Genomic DNA, 18541 nt, shown 5'->3' on the forward strand with positions numbered 1-18541 from the left:
GGGATGATGCTACCTGCTCTGTCCCCAATTCCGGTGGTCTGAGGCAGGTGGTGGGAAGGCCCACGAGGAAAGCTTAGTGTATTGTGAGTGCAGAAGTACCCTCCCTGAAGCTCCAGAAAGGTCTGAGCAGCAGAGCTTGGATGCAGGGCTCCAGGCCCAGCAAAAGAATCACCTGCCTGGGGCTTCTCATGATGATAGAGTCCGGTAGAACATTCTGTGTTCGTGGCTGGAGCTTTCCAGGGCGGTTTGTGGTCCTTAGGGAGCCCCAGTCCAGCCACATTTCAACTCATCTCTAGGGGTGCTCTATGTGGCTGGGTAGGTGAAGCCCAGGGCCCATGCCGCCCCTCTCCCATGGGAGTGGCCCTGGGTGGGGGGGCACTGGGCGGGGGTAGACAGACACAGAAGAGCTAGCCTCTCACCTTCCTTCCACCTCTCCTTGGGATCTGCTTCTCCCTGCTCTTGGCTTTCCTGGAAGAGGATGGGGAGTGTGTGTCTGTCTGGCTCTCCTTCATCTGACCACCTTGCTTCAACAACACCCACCCCCACTGTTTTTTTTTTGGAAGGGCTGGCCCCTGTAGGGGGAGAGGCCAGGCCCCTGCACACAGTAGCCCAGTGTCTGAGGCCCCAGGCCTCCAGGCCTGCTCTTTACAATGCCTTTGTTGTGTGTTTTTTCCTCCCATGGACGGGCGGGGCGTGTGTGCGGGTCTGGGTGATTTTTGTTTGAAAGCCACCCCCTCCCTGTCCCCCTGTGCTGAGCTCATTGCCTGCGCTGATGGGGCTGCTGGAAGGAGTCGGCCTGCTCAGGGGCCAGCGTGGGGGGTGCTGCCAACACCAATACAGTGTGCACAGCCGCTACAATGTGCAATTGTGATCTTTGTGTAAACGCGGTCGGTCTGGGGCTCGCGCGCTTATAAAAATAAAGCGTTGGGGAGCACGGGGGGGTGGGAACAAAAGGGGCTTTTTCGCTGGCTCTCTAATATGGTTTTATTTATCGGAACGCTCCCTCTTTCCCTTACTGGAACCAGGGAGAGGTTCTCTGCCGAGCTTGGAGCTGATGGTATCACAGCCAGACGGTTTCATTAAATGCACAGACGCCGCTGGGCCCTGCCAAGGGCAGGAGAAGGGCTCGGGGCCAGCCCTGCCAGGCCGGCGCATGGAACCCAGAGCCCCATGCCAGGGAGGCTTCTACCAGGTGGGAGTGGCAAGATGTGGTAGCATTTCTCCCCTGTCCCTTCTCCTGCCAAGAGCCTCCTACTGCCCTCTTCTATGCCTAGAATCACGTTCCAAACCCATTTCCTGCAGGAAGTCCTCCAAGACTGACCCTTTTACACTTTTGTGCCTGAAGGCTAACGAGTTCATCCAGGCCGTTAGTCAAACCTGGCATTGTTCAGTCAGTGCGTGCCCACAGTTTCTGCCCTAACTTAGATCCCCTTCTCTTTTACGACTATCCCCCTGGGCAACAGTCAGGATCGTGGACCCTGCTCCCTCATTCCCATAATGGTGATCTTCCCATTGCCCACCTCCACCTTCCCACCTTTTCTATAGTCACTTCCCACCACCTCCTGTGTAGTGGCCGTGGTATGCCACCTGGTCTCCTTAAGGCCAAGGAGCCTGTCCTGTCCTCCTCTCTTTTGCGGGCAAGTGGAAACACTGTCTTCCCTTGCCAGCCCCAGGACTGCGATTAGACATCTGGCACCCTTCTGAGGCCAGCGAGGCAGAGCCATTACCTCTGAGCCCACTGAGGTCCTCTGGACACCACATGGAGGGGTTAGGGACAGCACTGGGGCTGGACTATGAGGCTCAGAGGATGCAAAGTGCCTCAGGATGGAGCAGGTGTCAAGGTACAGGGTATGTGTTAGAGCATTTGGGCTCGGTCCTCCCAGACATCTAGCATCCAGCTGCAAGCCTCCTGCATCCCTGACTTCCCTGTCTGTGTGCCCTCAGCATTTGATACTTTGAGTTATAAAATGGCCGCAAACTGGACCTTGCCCCCAGGCTGATGCCCTCGTGGGAGAAGCTGGAGGGGCCCCTCCTCCAAGCCCTCTCTGCTCCTCTCCTAAATTATAGGCACTCAGTCCCGTAGGAACTTCTCTTGCATTAGTTTCCCAAGTGTGGCCATGAAAGGCAGCATTAGCGCCACCTGGGAACCTGCTAGAAGTGCAGATTCTTGGGCCCTATCCTAGACCCGATGGATGAGTCTCCGGGAGTGCTGCTTAGCAGTCTGTGTAAACCTTCTGGGTGATTCTGCTGTACGTTCATATTTGAGAACCACTGCCTTAGAATCTTTTCTAGTGACTCCAACTTCTCTTTGGGATTAGGCAGAGAGAATGACTGGCGGGTGGCTCCCAGGCCAGCATGGCTAGGCCGGCAGGCTGGAAAGGAGTTTGGGGGATAGCAGGGAGCTGCAGGGGCCTTGGGGTTCCTCTCGCGGCACCCACTACTAAACAGCTCTTGAGTCTACATGCTTCCTTCCAGTGCTCACGCCCTGCCCCCGCCGCCCATCTAAGCCACCACCATCTCTGCCTGAACTATTGCATCAGCCTCATAACTTGTCTCCCTGAACTTGCTCCTGCTCCCTCCAGTCTGTTCTCCCTGTGGCAGCCAGAGTGAGCTTGCTGAAATGCAGACCTGAGCACACTGTTTTGATGGCACCAACATCTCTGCTCTATTCTCCCTCCCTCAAGAAGCCAGATTCCTCCCTCACGCACTCTACTGTACCTTATATCTATTCTTTAAAGCACTGATGAAAATTGTATTTATGTTTACTTGTATGGATTATGGTTTTGCTCCAACTGTATTCTTAGCCCCTAGCCCCCAGCCTCTACCCTGGCACTCAATAAATACTTGTTGGATGAATGAATGAACAAGTGAATGAGCCATCCGGGCACTCACTTCTTCCAGCTGGACCTTGCCCCCAGCAGCCAACCCGAGAAGGAGCCTAGAAGGGGAAGTTCTCTGGATCTCTGTGCCCACTCACACAGGCTCCATTTCTCCGTGGTGGCCCACCAGTCTGCTCACGGAGGGGGTAGGCTGATATCGTTGCTCCAGAGTGGCAGCCACAGCTCTGCTCCAGCTTTTTGCCCTGCATGACTCTTAAGCAGGCAATCTCATGGTCTCTGATGTGTCCTGTCTCCCTCCCCTGTTCCCTGCCCACATAGATCCCTACGCAATCGTCTCCTTCCTGCACCAGAGCCAGAAGACGGTGGTGGTGAAGAACACCCTAAACCCCACGTGGGACCAGACACTCATCTTCTATGAGATCGAGATCTTCGGCGAGCCAGCCAGCATCGCCGAGCAGCCGCCCAGCATTGTGGTGGAGCTGTATGACCATGACACCTACGTAAGTTTGCCTGCCTCCCTCCCTCACCCCCTCGGTGCCCACTCACTCCGGGGCCCAGGGAGAGACACTGCTGCGAGGGAGGGTCCCCAACCTGATGAGTGTGCCCTAGGGCTGGGACTGATGGCCTCTATTTTAGAGTAATTAAAGAATAGACTGGATTGCTAGCTCATGTGCTTGTGCCCATGGGAGAGAGGAGACAGATCTGGAAACGGCCCTTGGCTGTGGGTCAAGAGCCCGAGTTTTCTCTTCCTCTAACTTGCTTATAAGATCCCAGGCCAGTCCCTCTCCCTATCAGAGAGCTGTGTTGACTCCACAAACATACTTATCAAGCACTTGTTTAATGGGTTGGGTGATCCCTCGCTAGGGGTTCCCAGGTTAGGTGAGAGCCGACACTCACCAACAGACAGATCCTCAAGGGAGGCAGCAGATCCCTGAGTGCCACATGGCTCTGAGACATACCCAGAGCTGTCCAACAGAACTTCCGGCACTGATGGAAATGCTCTGTGTTTGTACCTTCTGAACGAAAGCCACCAGCCACACGTGGCTATTGAGCAGTCAAAATGTGGCTAGTGCAACTGAGAAACTGAATTTTAAATTTTATTTAGTTTTCATTAATTAAACTTTAAATTTAAATAGCCACAGGCAGCCAGTGCCTCTAGTATTAGATAGCACAGCTCTAGAAAGTTCTCAGGAGGGAGAGATCACCAAGGACTGGAATGTGCAGAAGGGCATGGGGAAGACACAGGCCCTGGAAGAAATGTGGGATTGGGGCTCTGGGAGAAGGCTGGGGGGCATTCCAGCACAGCTTGGAGGCAAGTGGGAGACCGAGGAGATGGGGGGGGGCAGTCTGGGAAGGAGGAGGAAAGAGAATGAGGCCAGGGGAGCAGGGTAGTGACGGGATCAGAGTAACATTTTAAAAAGAGATGAGAAAGCCTGTGTCAACTGATGGGGCATGTGACAAAGAGGCCCCGGCTTGGGTTGGGAGGGCAGCAGTGTGATGAAAGCGGAGGAGGCAGGGTTTGAAAGATGTTTCCAGAAAGAGCTGCCATGACTGAATGTCGGGTGCCCTGAGGGGGGTGTGGGAACGCGATGCTGTTTAGGGTGCAGCACCAGGAGATGGGGACCAGTGGGCAGTGCAGGCCTGGGCTAGGGCAGCCAACCTGTGAGCTCTTCCCTTGGAAGGAAAAGCTGGCTCCTTCGGAGGGGAGAATGAGCAACTGGAATCTATTTGGGACTGTTTGGAGAAGAGCACAGGACCTGGCACCTTTGGGGCAGGAGTGGGAGCGGGCGGGAGGACCAGGAGGGCACCGGGCCAAAGGACAAAGCCGAGGGAGCAAGCTCGTGCCAGCATGGGTAGGTCGGGAGGTGGCAGGACAGTCTCTCTCTTACAGTCGCATCACACCTCCTCTTTTTAAAATGTTTCTCTGACCCTCTCTTCTGCAAGCAGTGCCAGAGAGAGATCCCAAGGGGAGAAAGCCACGGCCCCTTGAGGGCGGGCAGGCTCCAGGGTCCCAGGGGAGGGCAGGGGCTGGGCTCATTGTTATATAGTCAAACAAGGCCATACAGATGGTAAATGCCCATTGCTCTGATCTGCTGTCCTGACCACCCAGGCTCTGCAAGGATTCCCCTCTCTCCAACTTCTCTGTGACCAGATAAATAAAATAAAAATAAAAATAAAAATAAAAATAAAAATAAAATAAAATAAAATAAGTACCCGTCCCAGAGGAGCCTTCAGGAGCCCTCCCAGCGCTGTGGCTGGTGTCCGCTCTGAGTGGTTGGTGCTGGACTGTAACCTGCTGATGTGAGCATTTGTGCAGCAGCTGGTAGCCACTCCAGAATGGCTCTTTGGGGTGCCCCTGGCATGGAGGCGACTTCAGGTAGGGGTGCCTCTCAGTCCTGCACTGGGTTTCTCCAGATGAGGGTGTCGGGTAAGGCATCAGGGTTTGCGAGGGCTGTAGCACTAGCTGGTTGAGACCTAGGTTCTGCCCGTTGCCCCTGCCTTCAGGGACGCCAACCATAAGGCCGGAGTCCACAGGCCAGTGAGGTTGCAGAGGTCCATGTCAGAGGCTGAGCTTGGGCAGGGCTGTGAATAATGGCTGAGAAGGGGAGAGGACACATGGCTCGGGGAAATGGCCCATGCAAAGGCCAAGGGGTGAGAAGCCAGCTGAGGAATGGAGGATACGTGGATAGGAGAGAGGCAGGGAGGGAGAGGTGAGCAGGCCCAGGGAGGCGGCCTTCCGTGCCAGGTGAAGAGTTTGACTCTATCCTCCAGGCAGTTGGGGAGCCATGGAAGGTGTCTGAGCAAGGGAATAATGAGACAAAAACATCATTTTAGCAAGACTTATATGATCTGATGAATGTGATCACAGTTTCCCCATCTGGAAAACAGTGGAATTTAAAGGTCAAGCGAATAGGAAATAAAAAGTTCTTGGGACTGTCAAATGCCTATACTGTAAGGGAATTAGACGAATGCTAGGATCCTGTTACTCTGGTCCCTCATGGTCTCAGAGCTTGATTAAATTAAAACAAGGCCAATGCTGTTTGGACATACAGAGGGACTTCCCCACCATGATGGGAATTCTAATCTAGCAGCAGTGGCCAGGCTCACTCACATGTCCTCATATTCTTTTAAGCGGCAGAGCACACCATTCATCACCAGCCGCTGCCCTTTCGAGTTCAGGAGGCCAGATGTACATCTGGTGACTGCTCTGAGGCCACCAGAGCCCTGGACTGGGGGGTGCTGACTCTTCTTTCTTCACTCTCTGTCCAGGGTGCAGATGAGTTTATGGGACGCTGCATTTGTCAGCCGAGTCTGGACCGGATGCCCCGGCTGGCCTGGTTCCCGCTGACTAGGGGCAGCCAGCCAGCGGGTGAGCTGCTGGCCTCTTTCGAGCTCATACAGAGAGAGAAGGTGAGGCTGGGCCATCTCTGGATCCTGGAGGCCCAGGCAGGGAGTACAGGTGGGGGTGGGGGTCGGGGGGACACAGGCAGGGGATAGCTGGCTGGGGAGGGGGCTGCTGATATATTTTCTTCCCCTACCAGGGGTCTGCACTGAGTGGGGAGCACTGAACAGTCACTTCTAGAAGTCAGGCCTCCTGCCAAGACCAGTTTTGGCCATCTTTTCTGAACCCCAAATCAGGACATGATCTAACTTTGGGGTAGAAATTTAGAATCTGGACTGTGGGGGAGTGCCTGAGTCCTCTGCCATTGGATGTATTTTTCCCTGAGTCATATCCTGACATGGTGTCTGGGAGGAGGATCTGGTTGTAGAGGTGCTTAATCGTGGTGGGGAGGGGACTCCAGGAACAAGTAAGAGAAGGACCTCTGTTCTAGCTCTGGCTTTGCCATGGCCTAGCTGTGTGATCCTGGACCACCCACTTCCCGGCTGCAAAATAGGGAGTTTGGGTTAGAACCATATCTTCAAACTTGCTCTTAGTGAACCCCAATACGTATGATAGATAGAAGGAGGGCTGTTCCATGTGAAGAGTTCCAGGTGAAGGAGGGGGATGCAGCATACCGCCCACCTAGCTTCCCCTTGCACCATCTCTCCAACTCCCACGCAGCTCCAAGGGGGCCCTAGGCCTCCAAGGAATAGAGTCTGCAGACCGCTGGACTGTCTGATCACTGACGTATTCCATGAGTGTTATGTTGTGTTTGCCTGGCCAGGGCAGGAAGGAGGGTGAAGGTGGCCCTGGGTGAAAAGCTCCTGAGCAAAGCTCTTTTCCTTCCCTCTAGCCGGCCATCTACCATATTCCTGGTTTTGAGGTAAGTCTTGCTCTCAATTCTTCTTCTTCAGACCCCCTGCTGGTCTCCCTGTGTTTGCAGCCCTGTCCCAGGCTGGAAAGGGCAGCAGGCGTCCATTACCACTGTCCTTCCTTCAGACAGAGGAGGGTCCAGTGGGGCCACAGGGGCAAGGTGAACAGAGGCTGTGGTCCCAGCCCAGCTCAGGCCTTTTACCCTGAGTTCACAGCCTCTCAGACTGAAGGGGCCTCATGGTCATCCATACCAGCGACTCTTAGTTGTGTTGCATGTTAGAATCCTTGGGCAGCTTTAAAAATCCCTTAGTGCTCAGGCCCCAACCTAGACCAAATGAAACACAATCTCTCGGGATGTGGCCCAGGCATTGGTAGCATTCAAAGCTGCCTAGGGGATTTTAATGTGCAGCCAGGGCTGAGAGCCATCAATTTAGCCCAGTGGTTCTCAGCGTGGCATCACCTGGGATGTTGGTGGAAATGCTTCCTTGGTCCCACTATAAGCCTACCGAAATGAAGTCTGAGGGGCAGCGAGGCAGCATATGTGTTCACAAGCCCTCAGGGGATTCTGGCGCATACTTGAGTTTCAGAAGTTCTGACTTAGACCACAGTTCCCAACTCACTGTTCCCACCGTGACCAGGTTTCTTTCCCCACTAGTGATAGGGACTTGGTCCCCTTGTCCCTACTCTCCTTCCTTCTCCCGGGGGTCATGATAGAAAGTGCAGACCTTTTACTGTGGTATCCGGGCTAATTTGCTTCAGGAAATACTATTCTCAGCCACACTCAGCTGCAGCTTTGAAAAGTGGTCATCTGGGCTCTGTTTGGATGCCTCCCCCTTATGAGGCAGCCCACACGATTTGCAGACAGCTCTTACCATGGAGGCCTGCCTTTGCTCCTGCCCCCTACTCCACACTCTGCTTTTCCCTCCATCTGTACTTGTCTCTCTCCCGCTCCTTCTCCTGTCAAGTCCAAGCTCCTACTCTCAGGTCTGCCAGCTCCTGGGGATCCAGGTTGTTTCTCCTTGGCTCCCCTTGTCCACATGCTCCAGTAGCAGCAGCAGCTCTGTGGCTGCAGGCCTGTCTGCTTCTTGGGGCTGCTGCACATGGTCAGGTCCTTCCCACCATCTGTCTGCCATTTTCCTTTTCTCCTGTCACTTCCAGAGATGCTGGGCCTTAGGTTTATGTTCTGGTCTCTTCTACCAGCCACTCTGCATTGACATCCACTGCACCTTCTTTCTCAGGGACCATGTGAAGGGCGTGGCTAGAAGCACATGGCACTTGCCCTGGACGGGAGGTGGTTTCTGTTGGCTCTTCTTAGTGTGCTGTGTGATGTGCTGATATCTGTCCCAGCCCAGTGCTCCTTGTCACTAATGGTGAACTTTTACACTCCCTCCTTTCCTTTCACCATCTCCTGGATGTGGAACGTCGTCTCGCAATGTGGTCCAGGTGCAGGATACATCACGGATCCTGGAGGAGGTGAGGTGGACCTGCATGGCTGTGGCTGTGGCTGGGAGTAGGGTGGGCAGGGACGGAGGGAAGGTAAAGACCAGTCTCTGGGCATGTGCCCTGGAGCTTTCTGGGTTTTCGTTTCCCCAGTGGGCATCTGTCACACAGAGATCTGTCTGGATTTCATTCCTTGCACTCTGTGTGGATCCAGGGCTCCCCAGGATGTGTCCTGGCGTGATTCTGGCCTCAGGAGGCTTGCTGCCTTGTTGGAGGCCAGATTCATCCAGACCTCATGGACAGCAATACATAGTCTTATTTGGCTGAGGACCAGGTGGTATGTTTTCAAGAATACAATGTTTATGAAGGGCCAGAGTAGTCAAAGAAGCCTTTCTGGTGGAGGTGGCATTAGCCAGACATTGTTCCAGGAAGAAGGTAGAAAGCTGCCTTTGGCCCAGGGCACCAAGCACCAGGTTAGGGCCTGGATGGTTTAGATGCTGGGGTGGGTTGGGATTCCTAGGTTCTAGAAGTTTGGGGTTTGCATCCAGATGAAGCAAGGCTTTGTCCTTCGCCATGGAGGATGAGGAGCACATTCCCTTATGGCCTCCTGCGCATCTGTGAGCCGGTCCTCATGAACGAGCAGGGGCAGAGGCCTAGGCAAAGGAAAGACAAGAAGGAGAGTCCTGGTCAGATGGGTTGGGGCAAAGGGCAGCCACTTCCTGCCGTCAGGGAATCCCCCGGCGGGGAGCGGACACCATTTGACATTTTCAGTGCAATTTGGACTTGAAGTGCAGGGACAGGATGTGGGATCCGCAGGCCCTGCGCCCCTTACCTCACTTCCTTTCGCTCCCAGACCGAGGTGGGGTTCGCCAAGTGAGCTGGCCGTAATTGCGCCTGACAGGCAGCCTCCTGCTCTTGGCTGCAGTCAGAAAGACTGCCGATTTGGAAAGGGGAACAGAGTCTTGTCCAGGGAAGCAGCGCAGAGCCCTCTCTCGAATGAGAGCATTCTGTGGCCAAAACCCACAGCTCGCTCTGAAGAAGACCCAGCCTAGGGATGCATTATTAAAAAAAAAGTTAAAATCTTTAATAACTAATTTGTAATGTATAACAGTGAAGACTCAGATTCCGAGAGAGGGGATCTGGCTGTGGTGTCCTTGTCAGGAAGCAAATCCAAATCTGCAGCTTTTGGGCCAGACCCTGAAGAGGGCCAAATGTCTTGCTGCCGGGCTGGCCTGGCCACAGGCTGAGGCGGGGTGTGGGTTGGCAGGGCCAGGAGAGAGCAAGTCCTGGGGGTCTGTGGGGCACAGGAAAGGCCTAAGCCAGCAGGTTCAGAGGGTCCGAGGCTGCTGAGGATGAATGGAGTAACAGCTGGATGGCCTTGTGAACTCCTCATCCCCAGCACCCCCCCTCGCCCCCCGCCGCAGCCCTGGGCCCATTACTTAGTCACTTCTCTTGTACTTGAAGGCTAAGCCTCATGCCAAAGTCTTGGGTCCCATCCAATTTTAAGAACCAAGGGGACCAGGTAGAGAAGTAGGGTAGTCTTGCTGCTGCTGCTGGTCCTGCAGGAAGCTTGATGGCTTCGCAGGATTTTTCTGTCTTCTTTGCATTAGCCAAACTCTTGACTTATATCCCCCATTCATCCCCCTCCAGGCTCCCAGCCCGATCCCTGTGAGAAGCACTCCAGCTGTCCTAGAGGGCTGTGATGAGCCATGCCAGGAGATTAGATTCTGGGCCCCTGGCCATGGGAGCCTCTAAAGTCTGGGAGCAGAGAGGGCAGATGGGTGGTTAAGAAGTTGTTTGGCTGTAGCGGGTGTGGGTTAAGGAGCAAGGGGCAGGAGGAGAGACCAGCTGCGAGGCTTTGGTGATTCTGAAGAATGATTTAAGGAAGGCGTCTCTGTGGGCTGACACAGCTCAAGGCTGTATGGGAGACAGAGTGTCCATGAATGAGATGTGATGCCATCTGTCTGTGCCGATAGCTCAGAGAGCAGACAGAGGACCATGGGGATGGCTTCCTGGAAGAGGTGGCACTGAGCTTGATTCCAAAGCAGGGATTGGTAGAAGGGACGGGGGCAGAGGTGCAGGTGGCAATGCCTTGGGTTGGGGGCATGTCACCACTTGGGGCCAGTTTGTTGGGCAAGAGTTTCCTTCCCCCAGGTTTTATGCCCATCTCGACTGCCCCTCTCTGGTAGCTCTTGGTGGGGGAAGAGGAGCTATTGCGTCCCGTTATTAGGCTTTGGTGACATCTGGGAGACCTGGGTGCTTTCAGAGAGCATGGGTGGAGGGGGGCTTCCCTCCTGGCTCCCCAGCCTGTCTTTCTGTTGCCTCCTGCTTCCCCCTCTTCCTCTTCTCCCTTCGAATTTCCCTCTTCCTCGGTTTGCTCCTTGGCCCTGGCTCCCTCTCTCTCTCCTTCTCCCGCCTCTTCTGAGCCCTCTGTCTCGTTTCTTTTCCTTTTTGTCTGGAGAACAAAGGCAGTCCGTGCTGCCAAGGGGAATGAGTTCAAAGAAACTGCAATTTTAGATTTCCTGAGAACTGGAGAGTGTGCACATGCATGTGTGAGTGTGTGCGAGTATGTACACTTGCAAGAACACACACACGTGCACGCACACACGGCAGAAGAGGGGATGGCTCATTCCTTAAAACCAGGGGCCCCTAGGATGTGGGCATGTGCAGAGGAAGGCTCCCCTGGGGGCCCCTTAGGTGGGAGCAGGGGCTATGGTACTGACCATTGAGGGGGCGCAGTTGGAGCAGTGCCCTCTGCTTCTAATGTCCTGCTCTGCAGAAGGGATGCCCTAGTGGACAGGACTGCACGCTCTGCGGCTATTTCCACTGCAGGCTCAGGGGGCCAACCACATGTCACTCCCTCTGCTTTTCCAAATCCAGGTGGCAGGGTATGGCTTTTAGTCTGAGATGTACATGGGGTAATTTCCTGCACCCCCAAATCTACTAGAAGGAAAACTTTGGTGTTTTGCAATCAAGAAAATAAGCCCAGTGGTCCCCCATCCCCCATCCCTCCCCTAAGGCCTTAATTTAAAACACTGTTTTTCCTCCGAAGTGTAATTAGAGCAACATGTTATTCCTAACAAGCTGGGTGGGGCAGGCAGACAATGGAGCCCTCCCAGCCTGCCTGGCTGCCCCCGCCTGGAGCTCCCTGAGGAGTCAGGATCCGAATGTCCAGAGGGTCCCCTGACTGTACCCTGCTGGTTGAAGTGGGGGGGGGTGTCTATGGGCTACTGGTGGCAAGACTGACCTATGTGGCTGGATGGGCTTGCCGACACTTCCCCCTGGCCTGGGAATGAATGTCTGTCTAGTGTGGTGGCCCCTAGGCCTGGGCAAGGAAGCCCCACTCGTGGTTCAGGGTCCCTGTATGGAACTGGCCAGCAGGATGGCATTAGGGTAGATTCCGCTCTAATAAGGGAGAGAGCCTAGTTTGTCCTTGGGTCATTGTCTTCTTGGTCAGAGTGGCTTGGTAAACACCCCGCATGCCTGCAGAACCCCATCAGTAGGGCAGTCCCAGATCTGCCCTGCATTTAGGGTGGGTAGGGATGGTGAGCAAGGCAAGGGTTGGTCAAATGTGGCTTCAACTAATTAGGCTGATATTCTAAAGCTGTGGTCCTCTGAGTTCCTTGACTCACATAGGACAGTGGATCAGGATGTCCTGGTGGCACTTTCAGACTACATCCACCCCCCTGCCTGGCAATGTTGATGTTTCCCCAGTTCTGACAGGGGCCACTGCAGCCCACCCCTACTGAGAATCACTGTCCTGGAGAGTGGGTGTCATACCACAGGTTGACTGGACTAGAAAAAAGTTGAGAAACTGGGGCATAAGGGCCAGCCATCCGGCCAAGTCCACAGCACTCCCACGTGTGAGAGGTCAGTGATTTGTTAGGACCTTGGGAAACCAGGGCTTGGGGTCACTTAGAATTCAAAGACATCAGAGAGTAGGTTTACAAGAAGTTTCTGCAGTGGTTAGGGAGATTTTCTGAAGGGTGCGGAGCTTGAACTAGGTGCTGAAAAATGTGTTAGACTCAGGAAGAGGGCAAGGGAAGCCCATTCAAACAGAGGGAGCTACGAGCAGGCACAGGGGAGGGAGGGCTTGGTGAGGGCCCAGGGATCAGGCTGGAACAGACGAGAGTTTGAGAAAGGAGGGGAGACTATGTTGGAGCCAGTTTATCAACCCATCTCCCCACCCATTCATCCCTCTGCCACAACTCCCTTCCTTCAATTATCCATTCATAATCCTTTATTTGCTGGACAGGGGATTCAGCTGCAGTATCTGTGTGTAGAATTGCTGGTTTAACTGGGGACACAGACATGTGAACACATAGAGATGGCACAGGGTTTTGTGTCTTTCAGTGGGAGGGAGTCAAGTTGCCACGGGAGCCGTGGCGGTGCTCAACTTAAGCTCGGAGCCCTAGGGAAGATTTGAATGGAGACCTGAAGTCCAAGTAGGTTATAGCTAGGTGAAGTGGGAGCTTTCAGACAGGGGGACCTACGCGCTTCAAGTCTCATGGGTAAAGAGAGCAACTGTTAGTGCTCAGAAGAGCAGGCATTGAGTATGTCTGGGGAAGTAGCTTATCACTATCGGGGATCCCAGACGGGAAAGTTGTTGGTGAGAGGTGAGACTGGAGAAGTCAGAAAGAGCTAGAAGGTGAGGGGTCTTGGAGGCTACGTCAAGGAATTTGGACTTCATCCTGAGTGAGTGGGGAACCTCTGACGGATCTTCAACAGAGCAACATTCTTAGATGATGCCCCTGGCTGCGGAGTGTAACATGCATTTGTCGTGGGGAGTGGATATGCAAAACCAAATGCAAGGCGATCACTTAAGAGGATGCTGATGAATCTAAGGGAGAGAGGGTGGTGGCATGAGCTGAGGAACGAAGACAGGCAGATATGCATGTGAGAGATTTAGGGGACAGAATCGCTGAGGCTAGGTGATCAATCAGACATGGTGATGAGTGGTCCGACTGAGGGTGGCATGGGACTTTTTGGCTTGGTGGTTGAGGTGGATGGTGGGGTGAGTTTCTGAGACAACATTTGAAAAGGGGAGATTTTGAGGGGGAAGTTAGAGTATCTAGTTTTGGACACGTTTCGGAGCGAGAGGCCAGTAGGACACATGGATGAATTGAGTAGTAAGAGGTTGGGGCTGTGGGTCTAGAGCTTAGGAGAGATATTCAGGAGCAGAAAGCCCAGGAGAGGACTAGGCAGAAGAAGAGACTCAAAAAGAAGATGGCAGAGAGGGTGAAGGGCCATTGTGGAAGCAGAGAGATGGCTTTAGGAGGGAGGCCGAGGTCAGCTGGCCAGATGCTGCTGAGGGAGTGAGAGAGTGGGAGCCGGTGCGTGGCCTCTGGGTTGAGTTACAAGCAGGTCGTTGTTGACTTTGGAGAGAGAAGTTTCCAGGGAGGGATGAAGGGAGCAGAGCTGAGTGCATGGGGCAGAGGGCCGCATGGAAGCGAGGGAGAGGCAGTCCCTTTCAGGAAAGGAGAGGAGAGGGAGGGAGGCTGCTGGAGAGGACACGCAGCTGGGCAAGGGTGGATCCGAGAGACTGTTTTTAAATGGGGAAAGAAAAGATCCAGCCGATAGCAGTGAAAATTGGGGAGGACCGGATGAGACCGGGTGTAGATGTGCAGCAATGATGCTGTAGGTACAGACGGGCAGTGTGGTATGCACAGTGGCAGGGGGACAAAGGACCACGGTGGCAGTTTGCAAGCTAGATGGAAGGGGGGGCTTCAGACGCAGGGGTTCTGGGGAGTGGCAACTAATGACAGGGAGCAAGGATGTCCTGGGACCCCTGGGGGCAGTGAGGTGGACGGAGATGGCCTTAGGATGACAATGGTGGCCTCATGCCAAGAATGCTGCTCTGTGGATGCACCTCTAACCACTATCTCTGCTTGTCTCTCCCTGCTGCCTTCTCTGGGTGTGGCGCTCTACAGCTGTGTGCACCTGCCTTCTTCCTCCAGGGCCTCCTCCAAACGGTACTGGAGTCTGTCCTTCTCAAGGTTCTTGTTCCCCGTCCTCCTCCGTAAACAGGTTCCTGAAAATGGGGAGCCCGGCCCTCAGCATATAGAGAGGAACGTCATCAACTGAGAAGTCAAGGAAGCCGGAAGGAAAGATGGAACATGGCAATGAGGGATAAAATGGGATCAAAGGGATACGACCCAGAGTTCGGGGGCATGGAGAGGAATGTTCTGGGGGGAAGAACATGAATGAGTTTTCCTGGGTGATTTCAGGAGAATGTTGCAACCATGTGAGAAGGGCTTATCCTTCTGCTTCTCCACCCAGGGAATCTTGGGGTGGTTCCCTTCTTTTTGCCTCTTTGCATTTTGGGCTTTGGGTCCTGGGCCCACATTGGACTGGGCATCAGCCTTGAGCAGGCCACAAACAGGTCACGAGCAGGTCTTTAGGCTTCACCCTTCCTTTAAAGAGGCAGCCCTTGATGTGCAGCTGCAGCAGCTGGTGGCCTTGGAGTGCCAAGGGTGGGCACCAAGCCAGGTGTCCCCATAGCAGCCAGGCCATATGGTGGCTGTCCAGGCCCTGCCTCCAACCTCCAGGGGCACCATTCATGTGGACTGTGGTGAGCACGGCAGCCCCTGGAGTGGTGCCCTGTGGCAGCCTGCACATTGCCTTGCCTCCTGATGGCATCTGTCTCTCAGCCAGTCCAAAAATGTAGGTGCTTCCTATATCTCGTCACCCGCATTGTGGATCTGGAAGAATACAATGAATTCCTTCACTTTGTGCCCTGGTGTTGTAGGCTAGTTATGAAGTCAGTGTTGTACTGAGAGATGCTTTTGGTGGCTTGGCTCTCTTCGAGTCACCCTGGGAGATCAACAACAATGCTAATGGTAAAAACAATGGCACTGACAGCAATACAGCAATCGTTATGGTCACTATTGTTTATTAAGCACCCCCTATGGGCCAGACATTCTTTATATTTGTTCTCTCATTGACTTCTCAGAGTAGCTCTGTAAGGGTATTGTAACCCTGGATCTTCATATGAGGGCATGAGTTACAGAAATTGAGTAATTTGCCCAAAGTCAAACAGCTAGGAAGTGACAGGGCCGGAACTAGAACCAAAGTCTGGCCTGAGTCTAGAAAAGAGCTTCTTACCACTACAGGTCAGGGAAGCATAGCATCATCAGCGTGTCACTGGGTAGGACTGACAGCTGGGATTGGCTGTGACATGATGAGGTGGGAGGAAGCTGGTATGTTTCTCTGCTCCAGCTGCTCCCACCCTCTACGTCAGAGCATCTGAAGATGGATACACCATCCTTTAAGAAAGAACCCAGAGCAAGTCACTTGGAGAATGAATCTAATGATTCCATTGTTTATTAAATGAGATCACATGAGGCAAATTCTCTAAAGTGTCTAGCATTACCATTTTAATTATAGTTAACATTTCCTGAGGGTTTGGGCCTGCATGTATGGACATGCAGGTTGTGCACTGCACAAGAGCACTCCGTCTAATGGGGTGCAATTTCTAGTGTAGACATCACATATTTGTATTTATTATAACAATTTTCCAGTAGGTGGCAGTAAAGGGTCTCGTTCTAATGAACTAGCAAAATATGATGATTTTCTGACATGGAAGTAAAGAGCTTTAAGAAAGGGACATCTTTCTCTAATTGTCACAAAGGTACCATGTGGGCTAGTAATCCTACTATTGAGAGTTCATGTGAATCGGGCACTCTTCTAAATCTTGTATTACCTTCTTCAAGTCTCACACTAACCTTTAGAGGTTGAGAACTTTTAAAACCATTTTGTAGATGAAAAAATTGAGCCATAGAGAGGTAGAATAACTTACTTAACTCGATAAGTGGTGGAGCCAGGATTCATACCCAGAGCTTGTGTTCCAGCCACTGTGAGACGTGGTAGTTGCCTCGCCCACGGCAGTACCTGCTTCCCTTGCTCCACCTGCTTCCCCAGGTAATTCTCTGTGACCGCTGAGGATTCCTGCCCATGTCTTTTTGGCAAACCCTTAGTAGGCCAGAGTTGACACATGCTGTACTCATCTCCGGTGTGTGGTGGTGAAGGAGCTTCCCCAGCAGTGCACTTTGGTGCCAGTAGTTGATGGGCATTTATATCCCTTTCTTCTACTGCTAAATACTCTTTCTGGCTCCCAGCACAAGTGCTCTGTCCTCATGGTGGACAGGTGTGAGAGGTGGGCGTTTGGGGCCGACAGGTGTCTGGGTGAGGGTGTGGAGAGTAGAGATAGAATACCAGGGGGGATGGTCAGTTGGGAGGGTCTGAGCCAGGAGGCAGGAAAACTAGGCCTGTGACAGGGCACGTGGTCCTTTCTGGGGCTGAGAAGGGCTGACGTGGATGTGTCAGGGTAGAGTGGGCCATGCGTGCCTGTGCACACGTTCGTGTGCGTTGGAGATGGGGTGACCCTGAGCAGCTCATTGGTGCATCAGAGCCCGCCTTGTGGGAGGACGGGTGACCTGGGGTTCATTTGAAACAGGATGATCTGAGATCTGAACCCTGGGCCAAGGTGCTCAATTTGTGATCGTGGAGAAGGTGGTTCCTGGGAAAACTGACTCAGCGCTCTCCTTTCTGCCTGCCCATTTTCCCACCTGTGTGTCCTTGTCTCTGTTTTTGTCTCTCTTCATGCGCGTCCTTCTTTCCGTCCTGTCTGTCCTCCTTTCTTGTCTCTCTGCCTCGGTCTCCCTTCCGCCTTTGTCTCTATTCTATCTGCCGTGCTCTGTAGTCAGAGGATACAGACCTGCCCTATCCACCACCCCAAAGGGAAGCCAACATCTACATAGTTCCCCAGAACATCAAGCCAGTTCTCCAGCGTACTGCCATCGAGGTGAGCTTGACCCTAGGGTGCAGGGGTGGAGGGCAGCCTGGTCCTTCTCCTTTTTGGCCCAGACTTTCCTGGGCTCTGGGGCCATTCTAGCCACTTTCTTTACTTTGTGTCCCCAGATCCTGGCATGGGGTCTGCGGAACATGAAGAGTTACCAGCTGGCCAGTGTCACCTCCCCAAGCCTCGTGGTGGAGTGTGGAGGCCAGACAGTGCAGTCCTGTGTCATTAGGAACCTCCGGAAGAACCCCAACTTTGACATTTGCACTCTCTTCATGGAAGTGGTGAGCCTGACCTCCCTGCTGTCCCCTTCCAGCGTCCCGGTGGCTAGGCTAGACTTTCCTTACAACCCCAAGCAGCCTGAGGGTCTGCTCCTACGCCCTGTGGGATCCTGTGTGGGTCACAGCATTTCTCCCACCTCACTTGGCTGTGAAAATGGGAAGGAAATGCTCATACTCACGTCACTGGAAGAACTAAAGCATGCGAGCAGCACAGGTGGGGCCAGCTTGCTCCCTCCTACCCAGATCCCAAGTCTGCAGAAGTCCCAAGGACCTATACCCATGGCTGTTTTCCCTTTCAGGGCAGGGCTCAATCTCCCGAAGCTCTCCTCAGGGGCCTGCCAGGGCTGTGACTTTCCATGATCCCTCCAAACCTTCCCTGACCTGGGCCTCCCCACCTGGGCTCCTACGGAGGGGCTCACCCCCAAGGCCTTCAGGGCCTCAGTCCTCTCCAGCTCCCGGGGCTGCCTGGGCCAAGTGGCCAGAGTAAGGCAAGTCTGAGGAGAGGAACATGGTTTGCAAGATGAAAGCACTATAGAAATTCCAGGCCCAGTGGCTGTCAACAGGAGCCTCCTCTTGGCTGAGCCAAACCCGCCACCGAAGGAGAGCATATAAATTATTTCAAGTTGTGTTCAAAGTGCTTTTGGGGCTGGGGGGTGGGAGGGTGGGGAGAAGAATCTGGGTCTGTAAGCCAACTCTCAAGTATCCACTTGGGGGGGACTGTCTGCAAGAAATGTTGAGTCCCGGGCCAACTTCTCTCCTCTTCCCCTCCCAGCGAGTGAGGGTTCAGGGAAAGGAGACTTGCTTTCACTTCGGGCTGAACTGGATGTGTTTGGAAGGTAAAGCTGGGGTGGAGAGTGTGTGTCGGAGAAGCCATCCTCTGAGTACAGCATTCAAGAGGCAGGAGGAAACGCGTGTGGCTTCCACTCCC

The 18541-nt window shown here is 53.7% G+C and overlaps 1 protein-coding gene across 1 annotated transcript in view; it reads left to right on the forward strand.

The window, feature by feature from the left end:
* Window positions 1-18541, forward strand: part of DYSF (dysferlin) — a 187089-nt gene that overhangs the window by 112173 nt on the left and 56375 nt on the right. The window contains exons 35-40 of the mRNA XM_039852517.1: window positions 3159-3340; window positions 6111-6251; window positions 7076-7105; window positions 8539-8568; window positions 17237-17338; window positions 17455-17616. Coding sequence (XP_039708451.1) covers window positions 3159-3340; window positions 6111-6251; window positions 7076-7105; window positions 8539-8568; window positions 17237-17338; window positions 17455-17616 — 647 coding nt within the window. The remainder of the gene's footprint in view (window positions 1-3158; window positions 3341-6110; window positions 6252-7075; window positions 7106-8538; window positions 8569-17236; window positions 17339-17454; window positions 17617-18541) is intronic.

The sequence above is a fragment of the Pteropus medius genome, unplaced genomic scaffold (genome assembly GCF_902729225.1).
Source record: "Pteropus medius unplaced genomic scaffold, Ma_sr-lr_union100, whole genome shotgun sequence".
Lineage (NCBI taxonomy): Eukaryota > Metazoa > Chordata > Mammalia > Chiroptera > Pteropodidae > Pteropus > Pteropus medius.